This window comes from Pan troglodytes, chromosome 5 (genome assembly GCF_028858775.2).
Source record: "Pan troglodytes isolate AG18354 chromosome 5, NHGRI_mPanTro3-v2.0_pri, whole genome shotgun sequence".
Taxonomy (NCBI): domain Eukaryota; kingdom Metazoa; phylum Chordata; class Mammalia; order Primates; family Hominidae; genus Pan; species Pan troglodytes.
Genome location: NC_072403.2, coordinates 123,331,974 through 123,357,519, shown reverse-complemented (window position 1 = coordinate 123,357,519; position 25,546 = coordinate 123,331,974). Strand labels below are relative to the sequence as shown.

Below are 25,546 nucleotides of genomic sequence, written 5' to 3'. Positions count from 1 at the left end.
GGGAGTAGTCTTATTTGCATCAAATCTATTTGGTGTTGTCTTACCTTTATTCCTGTACCTGGATATTTATCTTTTTCTCAAGTTTTGGGATTTTTTTCTGTTATTTCTTGAAATAAGCTTTTTGCCCCTTGCCCTTGCTTAACAAGAGCCCTCACTCTTAAATACCAATAAATTTCTTAGATTTTGTCTTTAGAGGTAATTTTCTATATCTTAAAGGCAGCCTTCATTCCTTTCCATTGGTTTTTTTCTTTTTTCTCCTCATGTATTTTCAAATAGCCTGTCTTTGAGCTCACTGACTTTTTTTTTGTTTCATATATCCTGCTATTGAGAGACTTTAATGAATTTTTCAGTTCACCAAATGTATTTCTCAGTTTTGATTTCTGTTTGTTTTCTTTGTATTATTTCACTCTTCTTGTTAAATTTCTCTAATAAATTTCTGTATTACTTTTCTGTGTTGTCTTGTAGGTTATTTAGTTTCCATTGTGCTATTGAGAGTATCTAATGAATTTTTCTGTTCACCAAATGTATTTCTCAATTTCGATTTCTGTTTGTTTTTTTTTGTATTATTTTGATCTCCTTGCTAAATTTCTCTAATAAATTTCTTAATTACTTTTCTGCTTTGCCTTGTAAAAGTTATTGAATTTCCTTATACCTGGTATTTTGAATTCTTGATCAGAAAGCTCATGTCACTGTCTTCTTAGGGTCAGTCACTGGTTCCTTGCTTTGTCTGTTTGAGGTCATGGTTCCCTGTTTTCTGTTGTTTGTTGTGGATATACATCTGTGTCTTTGCATTCAAGGATTAGTTATTTATTCTAGTCTTCTCTATCTGGCTTGTTTTGGTTTTTATCGAATATGCTTGCTTAGAGATTCTTTGAAGTTTACCTGTTAATTTTCTTTCTTTTTTTTTTTTTTTCTTAAATCTGCTAGGTTGCTGCCTCCTTTTCAGCACCTAACTTCTGGGTAGAGGTTCATGTCCAATGAACCTGTGAAATGAACCTCTTAACAGTGTGGTGCTGCTGAACAGCCACTCCAACTTGGCATCTCTTTTGGCTGAGTTACATAGCAGAGTTTCCAGGACTAGGGATGGTAGTCCCACCTCCGACCTCTTATCTTTATTTCTGGCGGTTTTCAGGGATTATTTCTCCCTTAGGTATTTCCACTGCTCCCAGTTATTAGGACAGGGATAGGTCTCTTGCCAACGAACCCAAGATGGTGGAGAAGCCAGTTGTCCACCTCAGTTATACTTTTTCCAGTGTAGCAACTCTGAGTTGGGAAAGTTTTCTGCATGCTTGGTGCTGGACAGATTGAGGGGAGGGGCACTGTGATTATGAAAGTCTAATTTGCTTTCTTTTGCTCAGAGTTTTTTCACTTCTTTGTGGCCTTGGGAACTGTCTCCTCATATTTGAGTTCTGGGATATTGCTCATGATCGTGTCAGCACTGTATTTGTGGTTTTGGTTTCCTGTGGCAGTGAGTGAAGCCAGGTTACTTCTGTACCACTGTTTTACAACCAGAAGTCTCTGTCCATTTTAAAATTTTATTGTCTTTTTATTATTGAGTTGAAAGAGTTGTTTGTTCTAGATACAAGTCCCTTATGAAATATATGATTCACAACTTTTTTTTCATTCTGTGCATTGTCTTTTCAACTTTCTTTTAGACAGGTAAAAGCTTAAGGTCCTTTAGTATTCAGCTACCATAAAATATGGTTGAATAATTTACTAGACTTGCATATAATGTTAACTACCAATAATATTTTATTTATTTGCATTTGAAGGAGCATTTAGGTATTTATGTACAAATTTGACCAGACAGTAAGTTTGTTTTGATTAACTTTTGATATTGCTTTAAATTGTCTGAGATGAATTTTCATGTCATAATCAGAATTTTTTTTTGAGACTTTGGTTTATTTACCTTTCAATTAAAATACCACAAAAATTAATGTGTGTGACCATTCTGGCTAAATTATCTGAAACTAAAAAGTGTTTGTTTTACAAGCCAGAATTTTATTTTTCACTAAGGTTAATAACACTATTTTTATGACGTTTAGTCTGAAAGGTGCACATTTTCTTGGAGATTTGTGCTTGAAACTACTGTTAGAAGCTTTGTTTTTTAAGACTGAGCTTTTTAGAAATAGTTGTACCATGGTGTGTGCCTTTGAGCAGTACCCATATAGTTTCATAGTTATTGAAAATCAAGGGAATTGTTGATTTACTTTCTATAACAATAATTGCAGATTAAATTGCTTATGAACTTTGGATACAACATTTCATCAGATTTCTGACATATTAATCATAAAAGAATCATATTAATCATCAAACTACTGTTGTTCAGTTTGGAAGTTGGCCCTTAACCCATTTATGCCTAGTGTTCCATTATTGGGCTGCTAAGCTTGTGGGAGTTATTTATATCCTACTGCTCAGGGTCATCACCAAAGTCTGATTTTTCACACACAAAAAATGGCAACCTCTGGCATAAATGGGTTAATTGATTCCCTTCTAGTTCCGTTCCATAAAGGGGAGATGTGAGGACATTATACATATCTTCATTGTTTATAAGGAGAAAGAAAATAGTCTATAAGGAGAAAGTAAGATTTAAATCCATCAAATTTTCAGCTAGACTCAGTTGAAAGCCTTCTTAGAGGCCACCCAATTTGAAAAAGACATCCTGTGCATCAGTTTTACAGTAACAAATTCTCGGTTTTCTGACATCAACTGTGGGTGTTCTACAATTCAATTCAATTCTGACACTAACTACTACTAATGTATACCCTACAGGGTAAGGGTTCTGTCTGATAGTACTGCTCACTTCAGACACCAGCCACAAATGGAGTCCCTAGGCTCCCTGCACTTCTGCCCTACCTGAGGCTATCCAGGAGCCCCCAGCTACCAGTCATCTCATTGGTACACATGTAAACACTTAACACTTAAAAGAATCCAAACGTTTTAGGAGCTGTGTACCAGGAAGAGGGACAAAGACCAAATATATATTTCTTCTTATATCATAGTATCATACCCCCTCTTGTAAATTTTTCATTTTAGTTATTGAACTTTTCAATTCCGGAATTTCTATTTGGTTCTTTTTTTATAATTTCTCTCTCTTCATTGATATTCTCTATTTGGTAAGATGTTGGTCTCATACTCTCCTTTAACTCTGTTGACATGTTTCTTTTAGTTTTTTGAAATAGCTGGCTTAAAATCTTTGTCCAGTAAGTCCAACACCTTGGCTTCTTCATGAACAGTTTCTGTTGTCTGCTTTTATATATATGTGTGCATATATATATATATATATATATATATATATATATATGGTGCCATATTTGCCTGTTTGTGTGTTTTATAATTTTATTTTTGTTGAAAACCAGACATTTTAAATTATGTAGCAGTTCTCAAGTTAGATTCCTCTCTACCCGCCCAGTTTATTTTTGTTGTTGCTGCAGTTTATTTCTTTAGTGATTTTCCGGGCTTATTTTGTATAGTCTCTATTCTTTTTTCTTTTTTGAGATGGAGTCCCACTCTGTCGCCCAGGCTGGAGTGCAGTGGCGCAATCTCCGCTCACTCCAAGCTCCACCCGCCGGGTTCGTGCCATTCTTCTGCCTCAGCCTCCCGAGGAGCTGGGACTACAGGTGCCCGCCACCACACCCGGCTAATTTTTTTTTTGTATTTTTAGTAGAGACGGGGTTTCCATGTTCGCCAGGATGGTCTCGATCTCCTGACCTCGTAATCTGCCCGCCTCGGCCTCCCAAAACGCTGGGATTACAGGCATGAGCCACCGCGCCCGGCAGTCTCTATTTGAAATCTCTGCTCAGCTAGCATAGTGGTCAGTTAATGGTTGACCAGAGATTTCTTTAAATGCCTCTTTTCTCAGCTTTTGCTGAGGGGCTCTGTGAGTATGTTGGGGCAGAGCCTCAAGATCAACCAGAGGCAAAATATTAGTCTTCTTAGATCTTTCCTGGGCATGTACATAGCCCTACACATGCTTATGGCCTTCTAAATTCCCTTAACTGTATCAAAGCTTTTCCAAGCCCCCGGTGGACATTTCATTCCTGTTTGTACTTTTGAATTTTTTGGTCAGCCTCTTGTTAGACCCAACTGGTAAAATTTCTCCAGGCAGCTACAGCAATTAAATAATTGCTGTTGATTGTTTTCCACAAAGACCCTGCCGCATATAGGGCTCTTCACATAGTGTGAGCCCTTATTCAAATCAAATAAAGGCAAGTGCTGGGAATGGAGTGTTGTTCAGCAAGCTGCCAGACAAGTCCAATAGTGGCAGTTTTCTGAGGGTAGGGCTTTGGAGGAGCTCCAAATGGGTTCCGGCTCCTCCAGTGGCTGCCTGGCTGCTGGTTTTTACAGCTACTATGGATGCAAGGCTTTGATTTTCAAGACTGTTTTGAAGCTGCAGAGGGAGAGATCAGATTAGAACAAGTTAAAATGCCACAAAGCTTGCTGTTCTAGCATTCATCTGGTGTTTTTGAATAAATACGCCTTGAATTGTTGCAAACCTTTAATTTCCAGAGTTCTGAAAAAGTTGCTTTTGACAGTTTTTGCCAGTGTTCTTGTTGCTTTTATGGAGGAACAGATATTGAAAGGTCCTTACTCAGCAATTTTGTAAATGCCTCTTTTCAGTCCTATATACTTTTATCTACATCCTGCCACCAATCTCTGATCCAGCCTCTTGTTACTTGCCTATCTCTTATATTTCCACTGGATCCTTGGAACACTGGTTCCATGGCTAATATGTTTATATTATCAAATTTTCACTATTAGCTTCCCTTTCTTGCCTGGTAGCCCTCTCAGGGCTCTGTCTCTCACATTTCACATAAATCAAAATATTCAGTGCCTCTCTTAAATATCGGCTCAGGATTCTTGCCTAGGTCCCTTCTCTTGTATTGGGTATTGGATATTTTCCCTGGGAAATCTTACCCAATTGTTGCTCATACTGGCAAATCTGTCTTCTTCTCTAGCTCAGATCTCTTTCTTAAGCTCCATATCTGTATGTGTTTCATTTAAATATCCATTTAGAAATTCTATAGACATGTAAAATTGTATAAATGCAAAACAGAAGTCAACCCACCCCTCTTTTACAGTTTTCTTTGAGTGACATTATCATCCGTCCAGTTGCCTAAGCCAAAAATATAAGAGTCATCTTTGATTCCTTCTGCCTTATCCTACTCTCAAATTCCAGTTACCATAGCCTCTTGATTCTACTCCCTAAATCCTTGACCTTTTCTCCACCTCTACTGACATCTCGACTGAATTCCTCCAGCAGCCTGCTAAACAGATTTTCCTTTCTGTAGTTCTGTTGCTAGTGTCCCCACAATGTGTCCACAGGGAACTTTATAAAATGCGAATCTGTACACGTCATTAGTACATGCATGTGCGCACACACACAAAAACACAGACTTTCTCTCACACACACACACACACTGTTTCTTTCTCTCTCATACTCTTTTTCTTTCTCTCCTTCTCATACTCTTTTTCTTTCTCTCCACTGCACTCCTTGTTTCATCCCACCTACACTTTTCCTATTCCCAGATGCCATGTTTCTGTTGCTGTCAGGTTTCTGTACATACTGAAAACATTCTTCCTCATTTGCTTGGCTAAATCTGATTCATAGTTCAGATATCAGCTCAAATGTCACTTCCTCTGGTAAGCCTTCCTAGATTCTCACAAGTCTGAGTTAGATACTTGTGGATATAGCCATAGGATTTTGTGCTTCTGAGCACCTGTCATACCATACTGTAATTGCCTATTTATTCATCATTTTCTCCAAGTAGACTATAAAGTTAGTGGCTTTATAGTCATGAAGTTAGTGGCTGTGTTATAAGCAGCCTATGGTTTAGCACCGAACATTGGGTCTCCACAAATTACTTGAGTAGAGAAATTATGACTACATTTATGAATAAAGGAACCAACTATACCCTGCACTGTATATACAAAGATACATTAGACAAATGTATGAATAAAATAGACTTCTGAAACATCTGGTATTTCAGCGATATAGTTTCTCTTAGTAATTTGGGATTAATCATTTAAAGCCAATGATTCTAGATAAAGTTCTGTATATTTTATTTGAAGAAATAAAATGGCATAAATAAATGTGAAACTCCAAAGTATTATTTACAAATAAAAGGAGAAAATGAAAGGAAACTGTTACATATTATGCTTTGTTTTGCCTTTTAAGTTTCTGGGTTATTTAAAAGTAGGTAAATTCTTTCTTCCTCCCTTTTGTTTACACAAGTTGTATATTTAGTGGGGGGAAATATATATATATATATATATATAAAAGAATCACCCATATATATATAAAAGAATCACTCAGCACCTGGTCTCATGTACTATGTTATTTTATAACTGATTTTCATCTGACTATAAAGACATCATAAACATTTTCTTATACTAGGAAATACACTTAAACATCTTCTGTTGCTGAGGTTAGCAAACTTTTTCTATAAAGAACCAGAAAGCACATATTTTAGGTTTTGAGGGTTGTAGGGTGTCTGTTGTAACTGCTAACTCTGTCTATAGCATAAGCAGCCATAGACCATTCTAAATGGCTGTGGTGTATTCTTATAAAACTTTATTTAGAAAATCAGGCAGGAAGCAGGATTTGCTACGGAGCCACAGAGCTATTATACAGATATAACATAATTTTACTAATTTCCCTATTTTTGGAAATTTAGATTATCTTCATTTTTTTCACTATTGTTAGTCATACTCACCTCACATCTTAGTATCTGAATCTTCGTGTACATTTTCAAGTTTTTCTGTAAGATAAATTCTGAAAATCTAATTTCCAAGGCTAAGAGTACATCCTTACAACTTTTCTTTTTCCATGAGAATAGATAATTTAACACTTTCTGTGACTGAGTTTTGTTTAGTTCGTTTTGTGGTTTTGTGGAGATGGGAAAAGAAAGATGGAGTAAAATTTAGAAAGAAGCAAAGAAAGACTGGAAGGAAACAGATGGAGTTAATGATAGTGATATAAAACTTGAGATGTTCCAGGAAGAAGAAAATATGAAAATTTTTGTAAACGTAAATGTTCTTGCTCACATACCAAGTTTTTCTGTTTTATAGCTCTGTCGAGGTTTGTTTAAAACCTTGTTTAGATTGAATTTGAGATTTGGGAGATGGGATATGCAAATTACACAATGAATATTTCTTATTCTCCTAAGATACTCTTAGGCTATCACTATTTTGATTTTGATTACCCATCAGCTTTAAAAAAAAAAACAACTTTTCTATTCCAGATGATGATGGAGAAAGAAGTCTAATTAATTAGAGCAGAGATTGGCAAACTACTATCCATGGGCCAAATCCCTCACGTTGCGTGTTTTTGTAAATGAAGTTTTATTGTAACACGGTCATGCCCGTTCACTTAAGTATTGCATACAGCTGCTTCCAGGCTACAACAGCAGAGTTATGTAATTGTGTCAGATACAGCATGTCCCATAAAGCCTAAAATATTTACTGTCACCTTCCAGAAAAAGTTTTCAGACCCCCAAATTAGAGGAATGGTACATTTAGTCTTTGTGTTTATCGAAACTGAATCTACAAAAATACCCCAAGTAATTTTACTACAAATAGGCTAACAAGATTTTAGATGGGCAATTTAGAGACCAAATCAAGACACCTAAATTGCAGAATAAAATGTTGAAAAATGACATTAAGAAATGTTGGGATATAAAGGACTTAATGTTTTGTTTTGTTTTTGTTTTTTTTGAGATGGAGTCTCGCTCTGTCTCCCAGGCTGGAGTGCATTGGCGCGATCTTGGCTCACTGCAACCTCCGCCTCCCGGGTTCACGCCATTCTCCTGCCTCAGCCTCCCGAGTATCTGGGACTACAGGCACCTGGCTAATTTTTTTGTGTTTTTAGTGGAGAGGGGTTTCACCATGTTGGCCAGGATGGTCTTGATCTCCTGACCTCGTGATCTACCTGCCTCAGCCCCCAAAGTGCTGGGATTACAGGCGTGAGCCACCATGCCCTGCCAAGGACTTAATGTTTAGTATAATTCTGGGTTCCGTGAAAGATGAAATTCAGAGCACCCACATACTCCTTGTTGAAGAGGCATCTGCCTTTTGTTATGTACTTACACACAATGGGAAGTAGCCAGCTCCACAGAGTTTTGCCATGGTGTCAAGTTTTGGTGGCGCTTTTTAAAATAACTTTTGCAGCTTCTGAATTAGGGAACATCAATCAAATTGGAAAATTCAAACTCTGAAATTTTTGAAACCTGTGTACATGGGCTTGTTCAACCACAGACGATCTTATTTCTCTTGGACTTGTTGTCTAACTTCAGTTTGCCATGATAGTAAGAGGGAACCTTCAGAGGAGGGGAAGGGGAGTTGTTGTTTAAAGAGTATGAAGTTTCAGTTAGACATGATGAATAAGTTCTGGACATCAGTTGTACTGCATGGTGACTGTAGTTGATAATGTATTATATACTTGAAAATCGCTAAGAGATTAGATTTTAAATGTTCTTACCACAAAATAATAAGTATGTGAAGTGATGGATATGTTAGCTCGACTTAATCATTTCATGGTGTATACATATCAAAGTTTCATGTTGTATACCATATATATGTACAATTTTTATGTATCAGTTTACGTTAATAGAGTTGAAGGGGTAGGGATATTTTCTTTCCTTAAATCTATATGTTACCTAGAAATACCTAATACCCTGAATCCTTTAAGAATCCAAAATGGCCGGGCGCGGTGGTTCACGCCTGTAATCCCAGCACTTTGGAAGGCCGAGGCAGGTGGATCATGAGGTCAGGAGATCGAGACCATCCTGATTAATATGGTGAAACCCCGTCTCTACTAAAAAATACAAAAAATTAGCCGGGCATGGTGGCAGGCACCTGTAGTCCCAGCTACTCCGGAGGCTGAGGCAGGAGAACGGCGTGAGCCCGGGAGGTGGAGCTTGCAGCAAGCCGAGATCGCAACACTGCACTCCAGCCTGGGTGACAGAGCGAGACTCCATCTCAAAAAAAAAAAAAGAGAATCCAAAATCATTTAGTAGAAGGTTTCAAAATACCATAACTTTCACTAATTTTATAAAAACATTCTTGAAAGCATCCTGTATGTGGAACTTCTAGAAGTATAGTGGAAAAGCGCCTGGACTGAAATCACAAGTTCTTAATTAGACCACTAACTACATATTGAAAAAAGCTGGGTTTCTAGTACCAGCTACCTACCTCTGGACTTCTTTTAGGAGAGAAGCCACTAATTTTAATGCTAAATCCACTGATTTGGGGGCATTTTCTCACAATTTAACCTAATCCTAACTAACGGGAGTTGTAGTAGACTGGTTTATCTCTAAAGACTTTACAGCTCTGTATCTCCACACATTTGTGTGAGGTAGAGCTAGCGGAGGGAAATAGAAGTGGTCTGTATCTTGTCAAGATAAAGCAAATTACAGAACTACAAATTTTATGGTAATAAAAGACATACTATTTCCAAAAAGCAGTTGACTCTCGTGTTCATTTTTACACATTTCTCTTTCCTTATTTAACTTTTGAGTTTTTTATTTTATCCTGTTTCTTTCATTTTCTCTTATATCATTCTTATTCTATATTAGAGCTGTTAGTGCTATGCCAAGAATTCCTTGTGTTGTGGTTGTTCTTCAGGAGGTTGTTCTTGAGGAAGGGTGATGAGTAAGGCACTGAGCCATCTCTAGCTGCAGGAGCACTGGAGAGAGAGGTACGTCTGTGTTGATAGAGTGACTACAGATTTGGATGGCACTTCAGGTCATTCAGGGTAGGAAAGTGCAATATGCTGGGGATCCTTCTCAACCCCACACACCCATGTCCTCCTGTAACCCTGATGGTAGTTATATTAATTGTATCAGAGTCCCTCTTTTTTCGTGGATGTGTTTCTTCAGATATTCAAAGGCTTTCACATCATTCCTTTGTCCTTAAGCAGTTATTCTGTTTTGTTGTGGGTTCTTTAATTCATTTAATAAATGTTTGTTAAGCACATACCATGTGTTTTTTGTTGAGTTCTGGGGACATAGTGTTCATTTGAACACAATATCACCTCCCTAAGAGTTTTTGCCATGAAATGGGAAAGTTAGATAAGGAAACAGGCAATTATAATAAAAAATAAAAACTGAGGAATTAAGGAAGCCAACATTGACTTTTTAAAAACATCGAACCAGCATGGTTAAATGGAAAGAGTATTGGTTTTAGGTTTTGTTGAGCTGGATTCTATTGCTTAATAGTTATGTGACTTTGGGAACGTTAACCTCCATCAATACTGCAAGATTATCCTAATTAGAAATACATAGGTAAAGCACTTACCCTATTACCTGCTGAGTAAATCATTTCTTCCTTTTTCCTAAATTGTACATCCCAAAATTGTTATAGTTCTGAAGCCTATAAATAGAAAGGTAATTCTTCTGGTCCCTACTTCACAGGAGATGTGAAAAGTGGATATAAAATTATTTTTAAGACACTTTGTGAACACTCTGACCATAAAGAAACTATTAATACAGTCCAATTTTGTAATTGTTTCTTGTAAAATTTACCCAAAATTCCATTATTGAGATATATTGACTATAAAACAAATATCTTAGGAATTTACAGTATTGCTTGTAAAATATGGCATTGCACTAGTAATTCTGTAATCACTGGTCTTGCATTTGTCAACTTAAGAGGAAATAATTCACTGTCTTCCCACCTCCCTCAACCTGTAGTTTAGCATACCAGTTACTCTTAGTCAAATTGTGGTTTTTGTCCAGAAGGGTAATGGTTATAACATTTATTCATGAGATATTTAAAAAGCATTCAAGTAAGTCATCAGTAAATTGATTAAATCTATTAAGACTCATTAATATAGTTTGAATGTTCTCTATTTGAAGAATTGAAAAACTATAAAATTTAGGAATTAATACCATGTTGTATTTAGAAATGAAATAGCCAAACTGGAAACTGAAATTTGTATAACAGCAACACAATTTGTAATTTTTCAAAAGCACGACAGTTGGTAGTTCAAATCAGAATATTACAGTTCGGAGAATCAGATCTTGTTTCATTATGTGACTGATCTTTCTAAATTTGCTATGCTTTATGTAATAACTGTTCCAGATTTATTTTTCTGTCGTAAGTGTACCTTAAAAATAAGAGAAGCTAATGTTATTCTTTATAAGAAATGTAAACATTAAGATATCAACACAGTGTAGAACTACTTTCTATATATTTTATATAAATCATTCTAAATCATAAATGGGAAATAGTGATCAAACAAATATTTACGTTCCTACCAAAAGAAAAGGCCCAGTGAAGCAGAGTGAGGAGGGATAAGGGGTGGGGAAGAAGCCTGAGGCTTGTGTTGGCAGGAGCAGCACAGTGAGAGCGGGTGACAGCATGAGAAAAATGGTTGTGTTCTTCCATCACTGCTGTTCTCCTCTCTGTTTGGATTAGACAAATGGCACATACCCAAGGGGAACTAGGGACAATGCTCTGAGGACAGTAACCACTTCCATACAGCCCTGCCAGATTCATGAGAGCAATGGTGCATCTGCTTTTTGTTGCCATTGTTGTTACTTAATCTTGTCATAGACAGATTATCGTTTCTGTGGCATTTCTTTTGTGGGTTCTCACTCATATTACTTTCTTTATCATGGCTGTGCTGGATTGTCTGTTGGCAAGTCAGCACCATTTACCCCTTCTGCACCTTGACTGATATACTGGTTTTCTGAGAAGTGTGCATGTTGGCCTTTTGTCTCCCCTTGTTCCATACCACCAAATATAAAATTTAGATACCCTGAAATCCATTATAGATAATTGATCTGTAGAGATTTTGTTTTGATTTGGTTTTGTCTTTTTTTTTTTTCCTTTTAATGGCAAAATTTCATTTTTACCCTCCTTCCCACTGCAATAGCAAAATTCTATTCACACTGGAACTGCTTTTACATTCCCCTTTCTCCCAGAGCTGCCTCTCTTTTAGGGAAGGCTCTTGTTTGAAAACATTAATGCCAAGACAGGCATTCATTGATTTATTTAGTAAACTTTTTGTGAATTTTTGTAACCTTCATAACACTGTGCTTATAACCTTCATAACACTGGTATTTATAGATGATTCAGTGAAGTACACAAGACTAGTTGGATTATGAGGGTTAAATAGTGAAAATACTTTCATCAAAACTACTGTTTAAGTCACACTATTATACAATGCTTGTGTTTACACAATGTTTCCAAATGTTCTGTTGTAAAATGTGGTTAATACTGGTTACTTTGAACTATGGGTTAATTTTTTTCAACTCTTCCCTTAGATAAGCTGTGTTGCCATTAGAACATTTAAATGAGTTTCATTCTGAGTTTTGTATTGTTAAACTGTGTCTGGAAACTAAACTTTATAATGTGTTACATTTTAGGTCAGAAGACATGTCTTCATCTACATGGCATCTTTCCTTACCTCTATGTGCCATACGATGGTTATGGACAGCAGCCAGAAAGCTATCTTTCTCAGATGGCATTCAGTATCGACAGAGCACTTAATGTGGCTTTAGGCAATCCATCTTCCACTGCTCAGCATGTGTTCAAAGTGTCATTAGTATCAGGAATGTAAGTATATGATAATATATTTTATAATTTCTGTTTATATTTATGTTGCTATTCTGTTTAGAGGAAAACATACTCAGTTGATAAACTCTATTTCTTTTACTTCTAGTCTAATGGAACTGTAGTGAATTTCTTGCTGTAACTTTTTAACATGAATTTTTATGGCAATGAAAGGTAGAGAGTCAACAGTGATTTTTGTTGTTTCCTTTCCCATTTCTCTGCTTCCTGTAACTATAGAAATTCATTAGTAATTCATATAGTAATTTATTCAGCAAATATTTCTTAAATACTTTTTATGTGCTAAGCACTGTTCTAGGCGTTTGGGATATACTGCTGGACAAAACAAAGAGCCCTGTCCATGTGGAAGTTACATTCTACTACAGGAAACAGATAATAACCAATAAATACAACATTAAATTAATTTATTTGCTATATGATAATTAGTCGTGTGGAAGGAAAGAATCTATACAAGCAGGATAAGGAATAGTAGTGTGGGGTAAGGAAGTAGACTAGTGACAATTTTAGAGTAATCAGGGAATGTGTCATTGACAAAGTAACAACATCTGAGCAAAGACCTGAAGGAGGTAAGGGAGTAGGAACAGCATGGAAGCCAGGTGACTAGAGTGGAAGAGTAAAGGAGAGTTGGACTAAATGAGATAGGAGAGAGATGAGATGGTAGAGACTGTGAGGACCAATGATTCTCAAAGTGTGGTTTCCATACTTTGGTTTCCTAGTATCACCTACTATCATTAGCTTTACCTAGTTTTACAGCCATGAGAATATACCTCTCAGATCTCCAAATACACAGAGAATGAGTGAATGGCCCCAGCTACTATACACTCAATTCCAATCTGTCACTCCACATGAGCTGCTTTCCATAGGCTACTCTTACCCTATGACTGAGCATGGCAAAGATACTAAAGCAGATCTGTAAAACATCCCTCTGTCCACTTGAGATGAGACTGGTATCTAGGTCTGGTGGCTATGCCAGCTTCTTCTGGCTGCCTTCTCATTTTCTCTCACATTTGGCATTTACTTCTTGGAGGACTGGGACTGACACACCTGGGAACTTGGTAGAACTACATTGTTGGGGCCCAGCAATTTGTGTTTTAATAAAGCCTTTCTGATGATTCTTATGCATGCTTAAGTTTGTTAATCACTCAGTAGGCTAATGTAAGGACTTTGACTTTTACTGTAAGTTATTACATGATTTTGAGCAGCCAAGATCTGGCTTAAACTGGAAAGGATTACTTAAGCAACTGTATTAATAATAGATTGTAGGGGGACGAGAATAAGAGCAGGGAGAGGATTAGGACATTAATCTGGGTAAGAAAATATGGTGGCTTGATACTAAGGTAGAAAAGACCAAGGAATTAAAATTAAAACAAAAAAGAAAATAGTGTGGCTTGAACTAGGGTGGTAGCAGGGAAGTAATCATCAGCTTCTGGATCTATTCTGAAGGTTGAGTTAATGTATTAGATTTGCTTTGTGTTTGGGTAAGGATTGTGAGAGAGGAATCAAGGTTGACTGCAAAAGTTTAAGGGTGTTCTGCTAGGAAGACGGAAGGTAGAGGTAGAGTCAACTGACAGGAAAGATCTGGAGCTCATACAGGAACATTTGAGTTGTTTTATGTCCATATGAAATCCAAGTGGAGACCTTAAATCTCTGCTTCCACCTTAATCTAGGCTTTCCTCTGGACCATGATAGTATCATTTTAATTGAATTTCCTTCTATTTTTATCTCATTCCAGAGCAGCAGAAGTACTCTTCTTATACTGTAAATTTAAAATCATTTAAAAATTCTTGAGTGGCTTCATATTGTTAATAGAATACAATTTAAACTTCTAGCCATAATCTATGTGACCTCACCCCATCTACCTCTGAAACTCTGCTTTCTGTATTCCATTCAGAAACAGTGACCTTCTCTCAGTTCCTCTGCTATCCAAGTTGTTTCTCACCTAAGTTCTTTGTATGTACAATTTTCTTTCCTTGAGTGTTCTACCCTTCCCCAATCCTCCAGATCATTGACCTCTTCAGAGAAGTTTTCTTTGACTATCCCACGTAAAATAAGGTATTTTAAGTAGGGCATTATTATTATTATTGTTTTTATTATTCTGTATCTCAGCCCATTATTTGTTTTCTTTAGCACTTAATACAGTTTGCAGGTATTTTAATTTTTATTTATTTACTTAATTTTTATGTGTTTCTTCCACTAGCATGTAAACTGCATGCTAGTGCACTAGCATGTATGAGATGACTCAATAACTGTTTGGTTGGATAAATAATGAGGTGAAAGTTTACACTCATCCTATAACAGGAGCAATTATGTTAGGGATAATTATCTACTTTATCTTTTAGTTTTGTTTATTCTTGATAGTTTCTAGTAACTTTCCTATATATATCCTCATTTCAAAGTTAAGTCTCCAAACAGCCCAGTGAAATACATAGTCACTTATCTTCCTGTATTTTTGTATTTGTTAAAGACATTGCCACATTTTTGAGAGTAGTTGAGTTACAGATCTGGATACATGGGGCAACAGATGAGCTGCTCACTCTAATTTTTCATTGCAGTTTTCTTTTTTCTTCTAATTTTTTGGTCATTTTCTTCCCTAAATCCCCTTTTTCCTTCCCATTCATTCTACCTTCTCTAATTCCTTTGCTCCTTCAATTTTTCCTACTTCTTTAAGTTACATAAAGTTGCATCTAGCTACCAAATTAACATTTACATGAGGTTTAACTCTATTCTTTTTAGACTATCAGTATCCTGAGGCTGAGTTAAGAGATAGGATCATGACCTTGGGCTAATTTCTGGGATTCCTTCTCACTCATGATTTTAGAGAATCTTCTATAAAGAGATTCTCAATCCATCAAAATTAATTAGGTGAGATTTTTCGCTATCCACACTCATTTTCCTTCCTATTGATATACTTAAAAAACTAATTACGAGATATAATTTTTTAAACATGAAAACATCTGCTTTCATACTCCTCCATTCTACTTTTTCCCCCCAAAGAGTCTCCCTGATGAGGAATTCTTTTGGCAAAACCATTCATCTGGCTGAAGATAACCCATGTTTCCAGACAACTACCTTTGTATATATGAAAAATACCATAGCAGGAAAGGGCTACAGTTAAGGTTGAATTTGCCAATGAGAGAGAATTATATCATTTATGTAATGTGTCTTTCTTTAACCAATTCTTCATGGCAACAAAATAGGGTATACAGCAGCAAACTAGACGGGAAGTGGTATTATAAAAAGTTAAGAAAAGGGTGAAGAGTAAGAGGGAGGGATGGTCAGGTGAGACTTTTCTGAGAAGGTAAATTAAGCAGAGTTCTGAATGAAGATTAAACAAGCCATGCAAAAGTCCAGAGCAGAGCTTTCCACTTGAGGGATCGAGTTAGAGGGTCTGAAATGTTTAGAGTGGTTGGAGGAGAAGGAAGAATGGTATGACTTGAGATTGGAGTGAGAGGCAAGGATGAGATGAGGAACCCTTTAGACCTTGGTAAATAGTTGTTTTTTTTTTTTTTTTAACAGAAATTACTTTATAACAATAATACAGATGGCTTAAAACAACTAAAAAAATTGTTTATACCCAAAATAATGTCTCTGCTACCAAATTAGTCCTTTATTTGATGTCCACTACACTATTAGACATCACAGAGAGGTGATGTCCTATGAGAGTAAATTCTATTATCTGCTGCCTGTCATAAGGGAACAATGTTTTTAAATAAAGAGTGATTGGGTTTATCCACCTAAAGATTTAACCGTGTATTAACAGACCACTTTTCAGCCAATACAAAGCCTTTTATTTCATTCACAAATTTACGCCTGTTTATGTATTGTTTCTAATTACATCATCTTTGAAAATAGTGTTCTGTATATCAGAGGTTGTAGTGTAGTTTCAGATCCTCCTGAAATGATGTGAGAGTTCAGCTTATTTCATCTTGCACCGAGGATTTCTCTCCCTGTTATATAGCCTTTTGCTTCCCCCTTTCCTCATTCCAGCTGATACCCCGAGAAAAAACTCAGCCATAACATGATTAGGTTGCTTAAGTAAGTCCATGGTCTTTTTCAGTCTCTTAAGTTCCTGTCTACACAGTTTTTTCACAGGCTGCACTTGATATGGTTGTGTGTTACAGGTTTATTCATATCAGCTACTGAAATACATGCTGTGTGTACATATAATAGGTACATTGTCTCTGCTTATTGAACTTATAAAATAATAATAAACAGCTGAATAAGGAAAGTAATGTAAGTGTTGTTAATTAAAGGACTTTGTTGAAGAAGAACTTCAGTTTTTAACAAAAAAATGGGAGCCAGAAGAAGGCGGCTGAAAGGTCTGTTTCTCTCATATGTGGAGTAAAGCGAACAAAAATATGTTTTCTTATGTGGAGTAAAGAAAACAAAAAGCCACTTAAAGAGTCTTGATGTTTGAGATTAAGGGGTGGATGGTTTGTTCTTCCTTTTTGTCCATAGTTTTTTCAGAGTGATAATTTTTAATTCCCATCGTCAGTAATGTAAAGAAAGTGATATTTTTTACACTTTTTAAAAAAGCTTCAGTATTTCATGTTAACCTGTGCTAGGTTTAACTGAAAGGTTTGGGATTTTTTAATTGTTTTTTGGGGGGTGGATAATATTAAATGTAAGACTGAATTTGGCCAGCTGAATCTAATTAGGACAATAAGTTGCATTATTTCATCTCTGAATTATGAAAATAATTTGAAATATTTTTTTCTTATATTTCAGGCCTTTTTATGGTTATCATGAGAAGGAAAGACACTTTATGAAGATCTATCTTTACAATCCTGCAATGGTGAAAAGGTACAAAGTTAAATGAAACCAAAATATGAATAACTATCATTGAAGTATTTTAATAATAAAAAAAATCTAGAAAGAAGGCCTCTATAGTTTGTAGTCTTATTAAAGACAGAGACCGTAAAATACACATGTACGTGTATAGAGAGAGACCAGTGGCTTGGACTCTATGAAGGATATTTTAGAGGTGGAGGCTCCCAACTGCTTCTTTCCTGTTACAGATTAGAGAGTTCGTAGAAGTAGGTAAGGAGAGATTATGGCTGCCTTGTGTGATGTTAGGCCTCTTCTGGCCAGACCTTAGTTCAGCATTAAGAGAAAGTTGCTCTTTAGCTTCAAAGCAAGGAGAAATATGTAGGAGTGAGTCCAGAGTGAGAGGGCTTTTGAGATCTCAGAAACCTGTTGACTGTTTACTAGATGTTGGTGAAATTTTATATTCCAGGTTTTTTGTTGGTTTTGGTTTTGGTTGTTTTTTCTTCCCTCAGTTAGTCTCCCTGCCTCTAGCTTATCCTCTCAATCATCCTGGAGGGCAGGGAAGGGCACATATATGGAAGATTTTAATCATCCTTTCAGATTCAAAACAAGGATTTTCACTATGTATAGTGGGAAGCTAGGGTAAAAGTGGCCTCGGAGGTGTACTGAGTATTATTTTTTCAGGAGGTCCTCTCTGCTAGTAGGTACTGGGTTCCAAAAAGTAACTGTTTTGTAAAACACAGATTGGATGTTTTCCCATAGTGAATTAAAGCACTACAGGGGGCACGACTGCCCAGAACATGAGGTTTACCCTGGATTAAACCATTTGAGTACTTCACTGAAGCACAGCTCTTTTCCCAATGGTTATTCCCTTGTAACTGAAAACTAGTTTTCCTACATCCTGCCCTTGATCTTACCCAAAATAACTTCTGTTCTGTACCAGTTCCCCTCTACTCATACTTCCTCATATTCGTGGAGTACAAAAGAGCAATTTCTGTGGACTCTTACTCTCTCACACACATACAGAGTGGTAAGAGAGTAAACCTCAGTCATTTTTCCCTTTGTCGTCCACAAGTTGTGCTGGAGTGGGAGCCATGATTAAAACAGGCTTAAGTGTTTTATAAATAACCTATAAACAAATTATAAATACAATCAATTTTTTTCCTTGCAACCATAGCAAACACTAAACTGTTCTCAGTAAGTTTGCTTTAAATTATATAGTCAGCTTATCACAATGCCATTCTAAAATTCCTGATTTATTAATGGATTCATTCATTTATTCATCATTATTTATTCATTTATTATTTTTTCAAGACAGTCTTGCTTTGTTGCCCAGGCTGGAGTACGCAATGGTGCAGTTATAGCTCACTGCAACCCCAAACTCCTGGGCTCCAGTGATCTTCCCGCCTTAGCCTCCCAAAGTGCTGGGATTACAGGCCTGAGCCACCATACCAGACCTGTTTATGCATGTTTAATAAATATTTGTGAAGTACCTACATTATTTGATGCTCTGTGGAAGTTGATGGGCAGACATGGTGAGCAAAGTGTGCATGGTTCATGCCCTCAGGGAACTTACAACAAGCTGGGGAGATAGAGAATACACAGGTAACCCAAATATATAAGCAAAAATTGTGGTACTCTTTGGTCTGCCAAATGAAAACGTCAGTTCTGAATTCATCCATTTATTTTCTCTCCACTAAGCCTCAGTTTCTGATTATTGCAGAATAAAAAAATTTTTAAAAAATTACACACTGGTGCCACTGTAAATTCATGGTTTTCAACTTCACCCAGACCCTTCCTTGCGTGCTGTATGTCTACTTTTTTCTAGTTAATTGTCTCTTTACTATTCTCTATCCTCTACTCAGGCCTTACCTTCTTAGGGAAAACAGAACCCATCATTCTAGAGAGGTGGTTTTCAAAGTGTGAAGTGGGGATTTCTGAAACCCTTTCAGGGGATTTGTATGGTCAGAATTCTCTTTATTATACTAAAATACTAAGATCTTTATTATACTAAGATTATACTGATTTTCCTTTTGCACTGTTTTCATTGATAGTGGGTTAATCCGGCACCTTGTCTCAAATCAGGGTAATGACATCAACTACTAATCATTGTGTTTTCTACCACTAAGCGCTCACCTTTAAAAAAAAAAAAAGCTGGTTTCACATTAGAATATCCATTAGGACATGGTAAAAATTATTTTATTGAATTTTGACCCTTGGTTATATATCTTTGTAACATTTATGTGACAAAATGAAAGTAACATGAAAGGCTATTAAATTATTTTCTTTTTCAACTCCATATCTGTGTGAGGCTAGATTTTCTTTATATACATCAACAAAAGCAATATACTGCAACAGATTGAACAGAAGCTGATGTAATAATCCAGCTATCTTCTGTAAAAACAAGGATTTGTAAACATGTAAAACAATGTTTCTTTTCTCACTAAGTTGTTCTTGTTTTGAAAAATATAGTTTAAAACAATGTTATTTATGTTAACATAGGAGTTTATTGTTACTTTAAAATTAGTAGGCGGGGCACGGTGGCTCACACTTGTAATTCCAGCACTTTGGGAGGCTGAGGTGGGCAGATCACGTGAGGTCAGGAGTTTGAGACAAGCCTGGCCAGCATGATGAAACCCCATCTCTACCAAAAAATACAAAAATTAGCTGGGCTTGTGGCAAGCTCCTATCGTCTTAGCTATTCTGGAGGCTAAGGTGGGAGAATCGTTTGAACCCCGGAGGTGGAGGTTGCAGTGAGCCGAGATCGCACCACTGCATTTCTGTTTTAATTTCTAATATAGTAAATATCAGTAGATATAAACCACATAAACAAAAGCTCTTTAGTGTTCTCAATAATGTTGTTTTTGTTTTGTTTTGTTTTGTTTTGTTTTGTTTTTAAGATGGAGTCTCACTGTTGCCCAGGCTGGGGTGCAGTGGCACCATGTCGGCTCACTGCAACTTCTGCCTCCCAGGTTCAAGCAATTCTCCTGCCTCAGCCTCCTGAGTAGCTGGGATTACAGGTGCCCACCACCATGCCTGGCTAATTTTTTAATATTTTTAGTAGAGATGGGGTTTCACCATCTTGGCCAGGTGGTCTCAAACTCCTGACCTCAGGTGATCCGCCCACCTCAGGCTCCCAAAGTGCTGGGATTACAGGCGTGAGCCACCGTGCCCAGCCCCTCAATAACATTTTAAGAATGAAAGGGGTTCTGGGGCCAAAAAGTTTGAGAACCACTGGAATAAAGTTCTCTTAAGGCTTTCTTAACCTTAAATTGCATTTACATCCATTCTCTCCTCGCTGCCTGTTCTGTGAAAGAAATTTTTCCTCCTCACCTCTGAGGCTCAAGATTCATCTTCTTTGATGTTTCCAAGGATCGCTTCCATCTATCGGCTATTCCCGTCTTTCTTTCCAATTCCATTTTAATATTAATAAAACTTTGCTAATTATACGCACACATTCATACTCATAGAAACACCTTTCTCATTTAGCCATTCTCCTTGAAAGATTTATCTATACTTTGTGTATCCAACTTCTTACCTCCCATTCATTGTTTGTTTGTTTTGAAATGGAATCTTGCCCTGTTGCTCAGGCTGGAGGTCAATGGCACGATCTCAGCTCACTGTAACCTCATCCTCCCGGGTTCGTGCAATTCTCCTGCCTCAGCCTCCTGAGTAGTTAGGATTACAGGCACCACCACCACGTCTGACTAATTTTTTTGTATTTTTAGTAAGGACAGGGTTTCTCCATGTTGGCCAGGCTGGTCTAGAACCCCTGACCTCAAGTGATCCGCCTGCCTCAGCCTCCCAAAGTGCTGGGATTACAAGCACAAGCCACTGTGCTCGGCTTTCCCATTCACTCTTTAACTTACTACAATATGGCTTCTACCCCAACCATTTTACTGAAAATTGCTTTCACTAATGACCTCTGTGTTGCTAAATCCAATTTTAGGTCCTTACTTTTCGACCTCATGGTGATGCTTATGGTGCCTTAAAACAATCCTAAATGTTAGCTTCTGTGATATATACCACCTCTAGTTTTTCTCATTCCAGTGTGATCAATCATATTTCTGCCATTTTGTTGGTTTACATTTTAACATCTATGGTTGTTCCTTAGAATTCTGCCTTAGACTTTCATCTTTTCTCTGTATATTTTCTGTTCCCTCTACAGACTTATTTACTCCCATGGGTTTGTTTGGTTTTAACTTTTGTTTTTGTTTATCTTTATGCTTTTGACTTCCAAATGTATATGAATAGCCTCATTTCTCTCTAGAGCTTCTAAACAATATATCAAACCATCTACTGGATAGATGGAATAGCCGAGTGGTTAAGAGTGAGGGCTCACAAGGCAGAGAAATTTTGATTTGAATTTTAGCCCCTTTGTTTTTTTAAGACACAGGATCTTGCTCTGTTGCCCAGGATGGCATGCAGTGGCGCCATCATACCTCACTGTAACCTGGAACTCCTGGGCTCAGGTGGTCCTCCCACCTCAGAGCTCTTCTACCTTTTGTGTGATTTTTAAATCTAAGATAATTTCTTTATTTATAAAATGGAGATGATCGTACCACAGACTTGTAATAAACATTACTTGTAATAAAGTACGTTAGCACAGTATCCAATATATAGTGCTCAGAAATGTTAGTTACCTCTGCTGTGTTAATAAAATGATTATTATTTTCTTTATGATTCATTTCCAATATTATTATTGGATCCCCACTATACCTAAATGCCCTTGTGTCTAAATGGAGTTTATCCTTATTCCCCTTCCAAAAAATCCCAAACCAATTTTTCTTACAGTTCTTCCCCTTTCAAATAATTGCACCACCACTAACCAGCTGCTTAAGCAAGAAATCTAGGCATCACCCTCAGCCCCTTTTCTGTCTCACCCTTCACATCTAGTTAGTCATCAAGGCCTGATCATTTCACCCCTTATATGTCTCCTGAATCAGTACATTTCTATGATCCTTGTTATAGCCACCATCCTTAGTTTTTCCACAACAGCCTATTTACTCCTTACCTGTAGTCTTCTGTGTTCTATAGCTAGTCTGGTGATGTCACTTTTCTGCTATTCACCTCTCAGACAAATTTCACTACCTCTTCAAATGTCTTAACAGGCTCTGCATGCTCTTACTTCTCATTACTTCTCTATCCCTGCCTCTGACACTAGGTCACAGTCTTACTCAGTGGTTTCAGTTCCTGAATAAGCCGTGTTTTCTCGTGACCCTTTACATGTGCAGTTTTATTTACGTGAATACTCTTCCCTCTCTTCAGAGAAATAAGTGCCTCTAGTTCATCATTTAGTCTCTTGCTTAGAGAGGTTCTCTAAGGTTTTGCAGAAACCACCTCTGAACCTCTATCTGTTTAGTATCTTTTCTAGATGTTTAATGTATTTCCCCACATAGTACTTAACTATGCTGTATATAATTGTCTGTTGTTTGTATTCGTCATCATGAAGGGAAAAAAAATACTCAGGAAAGAAAAATATCAAAATGGCAATACCTCTGTGTGGTAGGATTATAAGTAATGATTTCTTTTCCTTTTTTGAATATTAATCTTTTCAAAATTATTTGTTATTTTTAAAAGAAAAATTTTATTTTAAAAACCTTTAATTTTTAAATATAGTTAGTATCAAATTGGTTTAAGACAAAATATTCTTCATCCATGCAGTTTTTTGTTATTCAGAACATGTTGCTTACTTGAAAACTTGATTGAAACTTTTAATTTCTAACAAAATACAAATTTCCGGTAAAATTGAGATGGAAATTTTGTGTGCTAATAAGTGCTTTGTTCTGTGTATTTCTATAATCATTGTTTCATTTAACATTTTAGGGAACATAATTTTATGATAAAACTTTTTTTTTCTAATTTAGGATATGTGAACTTTTGCAAAGCGGAGCCATAATGAATAAATTTTACCAGCCTCATGAAGCGCATATTCCCTACCTCCTACAGCTCTTCATTGACTACAATCTTTATGGCATGAATTTAATAAATCTGGCTGCTGTCAAGTTCCGAAAAGCAAGAAGGAAAAGTAAGGTTAATTTTCAGTCAAATTAAAGTTTTGAAACAAGTGTTATATAGTCAGTGATTTATAAAATAATATATATTTAGAAAATAAATGTTGAGTGACTAAAGAATGAAAAGAAATACATGCAAAGTGGGATTAGAGATTGTCAGGAAAAGCATCTCAGAAAAAATTTTTTTTGGTAACAGCTTTATTGAGTTATAATTTATATCCGTTTAAAGAGGACAGTTTGATGGTTTTTAGTATACAGGCTACCTAAAAGGTATTGTGGGTTTAGTTCTAGACCACTGCAAAAGTGAACCCTTTACACTGCTTAGCAATTGATATGTATTGTGATTCTTTTTTTTTTTTTAACCTCAGACCTTAATGTTACTTTTTATATTTTAGGAATAGTATATGATACACAATTCTAGAAATCCCTGGAGTTGTTAGAGCCTTGTTACTTTAGTCCAGCACTTCCCTGATGGTGTGAATAGCTGTAGGTTAGTGGACGTGTTGGTCTCTCAGCATTCCAGACGGATTCCTAAGTCCCTTGAGCCATCACCTCCACCATTGAACATCCTTGTCCATTTTATCTCAGTGGGCTGTGCAAGCATTGTTATTTTTCTTTGTGTGACATGATCTGAAAAATATTGCAGGCAGAGCTTTCTCTGGGTGAATTTGCTATTGCTTTAAAGTTCTTTATTTATAGAGCCGTTGATATTATGAACAAAACAGAATAACGTGGCTATTTGAATAAGTGATTTCCTCTCAAAACAAATTTATTTTTCCTTTTACATTTGTAGCTTTCTGAGGTGAAAAGTAGGAGATCCCAGATTTTTTACTGTTGGAATGGAAAGTTACAGACCAGAGAAGCCTAGAGCATCTTGAATGGTGAATCCTTTCTGGAAGGTTTTCAATATATTTTGCCCAGATCCATCAGTGGAATCACTGTCAGTGACAGCTACAGCCTTATGAAATGCACTTCTTAAATAATAAGACTTGAAAGTTGAAATTACTCTTTGACCCATGGGCTGCAGAATGGATGTTGTGTTAGCAGGCAGGGAACCAACATTAGTCGTCTTGTACATCTCCATCAGACCTGTTGGGTGACCAGGTGCATTGTTAGTGAGCAGAAATAGTTTGAAAGGAATCTTTTTTCTGAGCAGCAGTTCTCAAAAATGGGCTTAAAATATTCAGTAAACCATGCTGCAACCATTATACTGTCATCCATGCTTTTTTGATCCACTTATAGAACACAGGCAGAGTAGATTTAGCATAATTCTTAAGGGCCCTAGGATTTTCAGAATGGCAAATGAGCACTGGCTTCAACTTCAAGTTACCAGCAGCATTAAATAACCCTACCAAGAGAGTCCTTTGAAGCTTTGAAATCAGGCATTGACTGCTCTCAGGTTGTTTTCATCTACATTGCAAATCTGTTAGTGTATCCACCTTCATCAGTTATCTTAGCTAGGTCTTCCAGAGAACTTGCTGCAGCTTCTACATCAGCCCCTGCTGTTTCACCTATCTGCAGTAAGGCTATTTCACTTTCTCATCGTTTGTGTGTTCCATTGGAGTAGCACTGTTAATTTCCTTCAAGAACTTTTCCTTTGCATTCACTACTTGGCTAACTGGCACAAGAGACCTAGCTTTTGGCTTATTTTGGCTTCTGACATGCCTTCCTTGGTAAGCTTAATCATTTTTAATTTAAATCATTTTTGATTTAAAGTGAGAGACATGTGACTCTTCCTTTCATTTGAACATTTAGAGGCCATTGTAGGGTTACTAATTTGCCTAATTTCAATATTGTAGTGTCTCAGGGAATAGGAAGGTGCTAGGAAAGAAAGAAACGGGAATGGCCAGTCAGTGGAGCAGTTGGAACACACTCAAGTTTGCTGTCTTTTATGGGCATGGTTTATTGTGGTACCTGAAAACAGTTAACAATAGTAACATCAGAGATCACTGTTCACAGGTTTGAAATATTGCAAGAGGAACCAAAATGTGACAGAGAGACACAAAATGAACACATGCTCTTGTAAAAATGGCACCAATAGATTTGCTCAATGCAGAGTTGCCACAAATGTTCAATATGTAAAAATTTTAATATCTGCAAAATGCAATAAAGCAAAGCACAATTTAATGGGGTATTCCTGTATTTGGAGTTATGCAACCATCACCACAAATTCAGAACATTTTCATCAC

General features: G+C 36.7%; 1 protein-coding gene across 10 annotated transcripts in view; it reads left to right on the top strand.

Annotated features, from left to right (window-relative positions):
- The window catches only part of REV3L (REV3 like, DNA directed polymerase zeta catalytic subunit), a 193,136-nt gene that overhangs the window by 54,334 nt on the left and 113,256 nt on the right, over nucleotides 1-25,546 (top strand). For all 10 annotated transcript variants that reach the window (XR_010157764.1, XR_010157763.1, XR_010157765.1 and 7 more), the window contains 3 exons: nucleotides 12,372-12,561; nucleotides 17,305-17,379; nucleotides 23,211-23,371. Coding sequence is in view for 6 of the 10 variants with exons in the window: in XM_003950901.6 (XP_003950950.2) it covers nucleotides 12,372-12,561; nucleotides 17,305-17,379; nucleotides 23,211-23,371 (426 nt within the window). In the remaining 4 variants the exon portion in view is untranslated. The remainder of the gene's footprint in view (nucleotides 1-12,371; nucleotides 12,562-17,304; nucleotides 17,380-23,210; nucleotides 23,372-25,546) is intronic.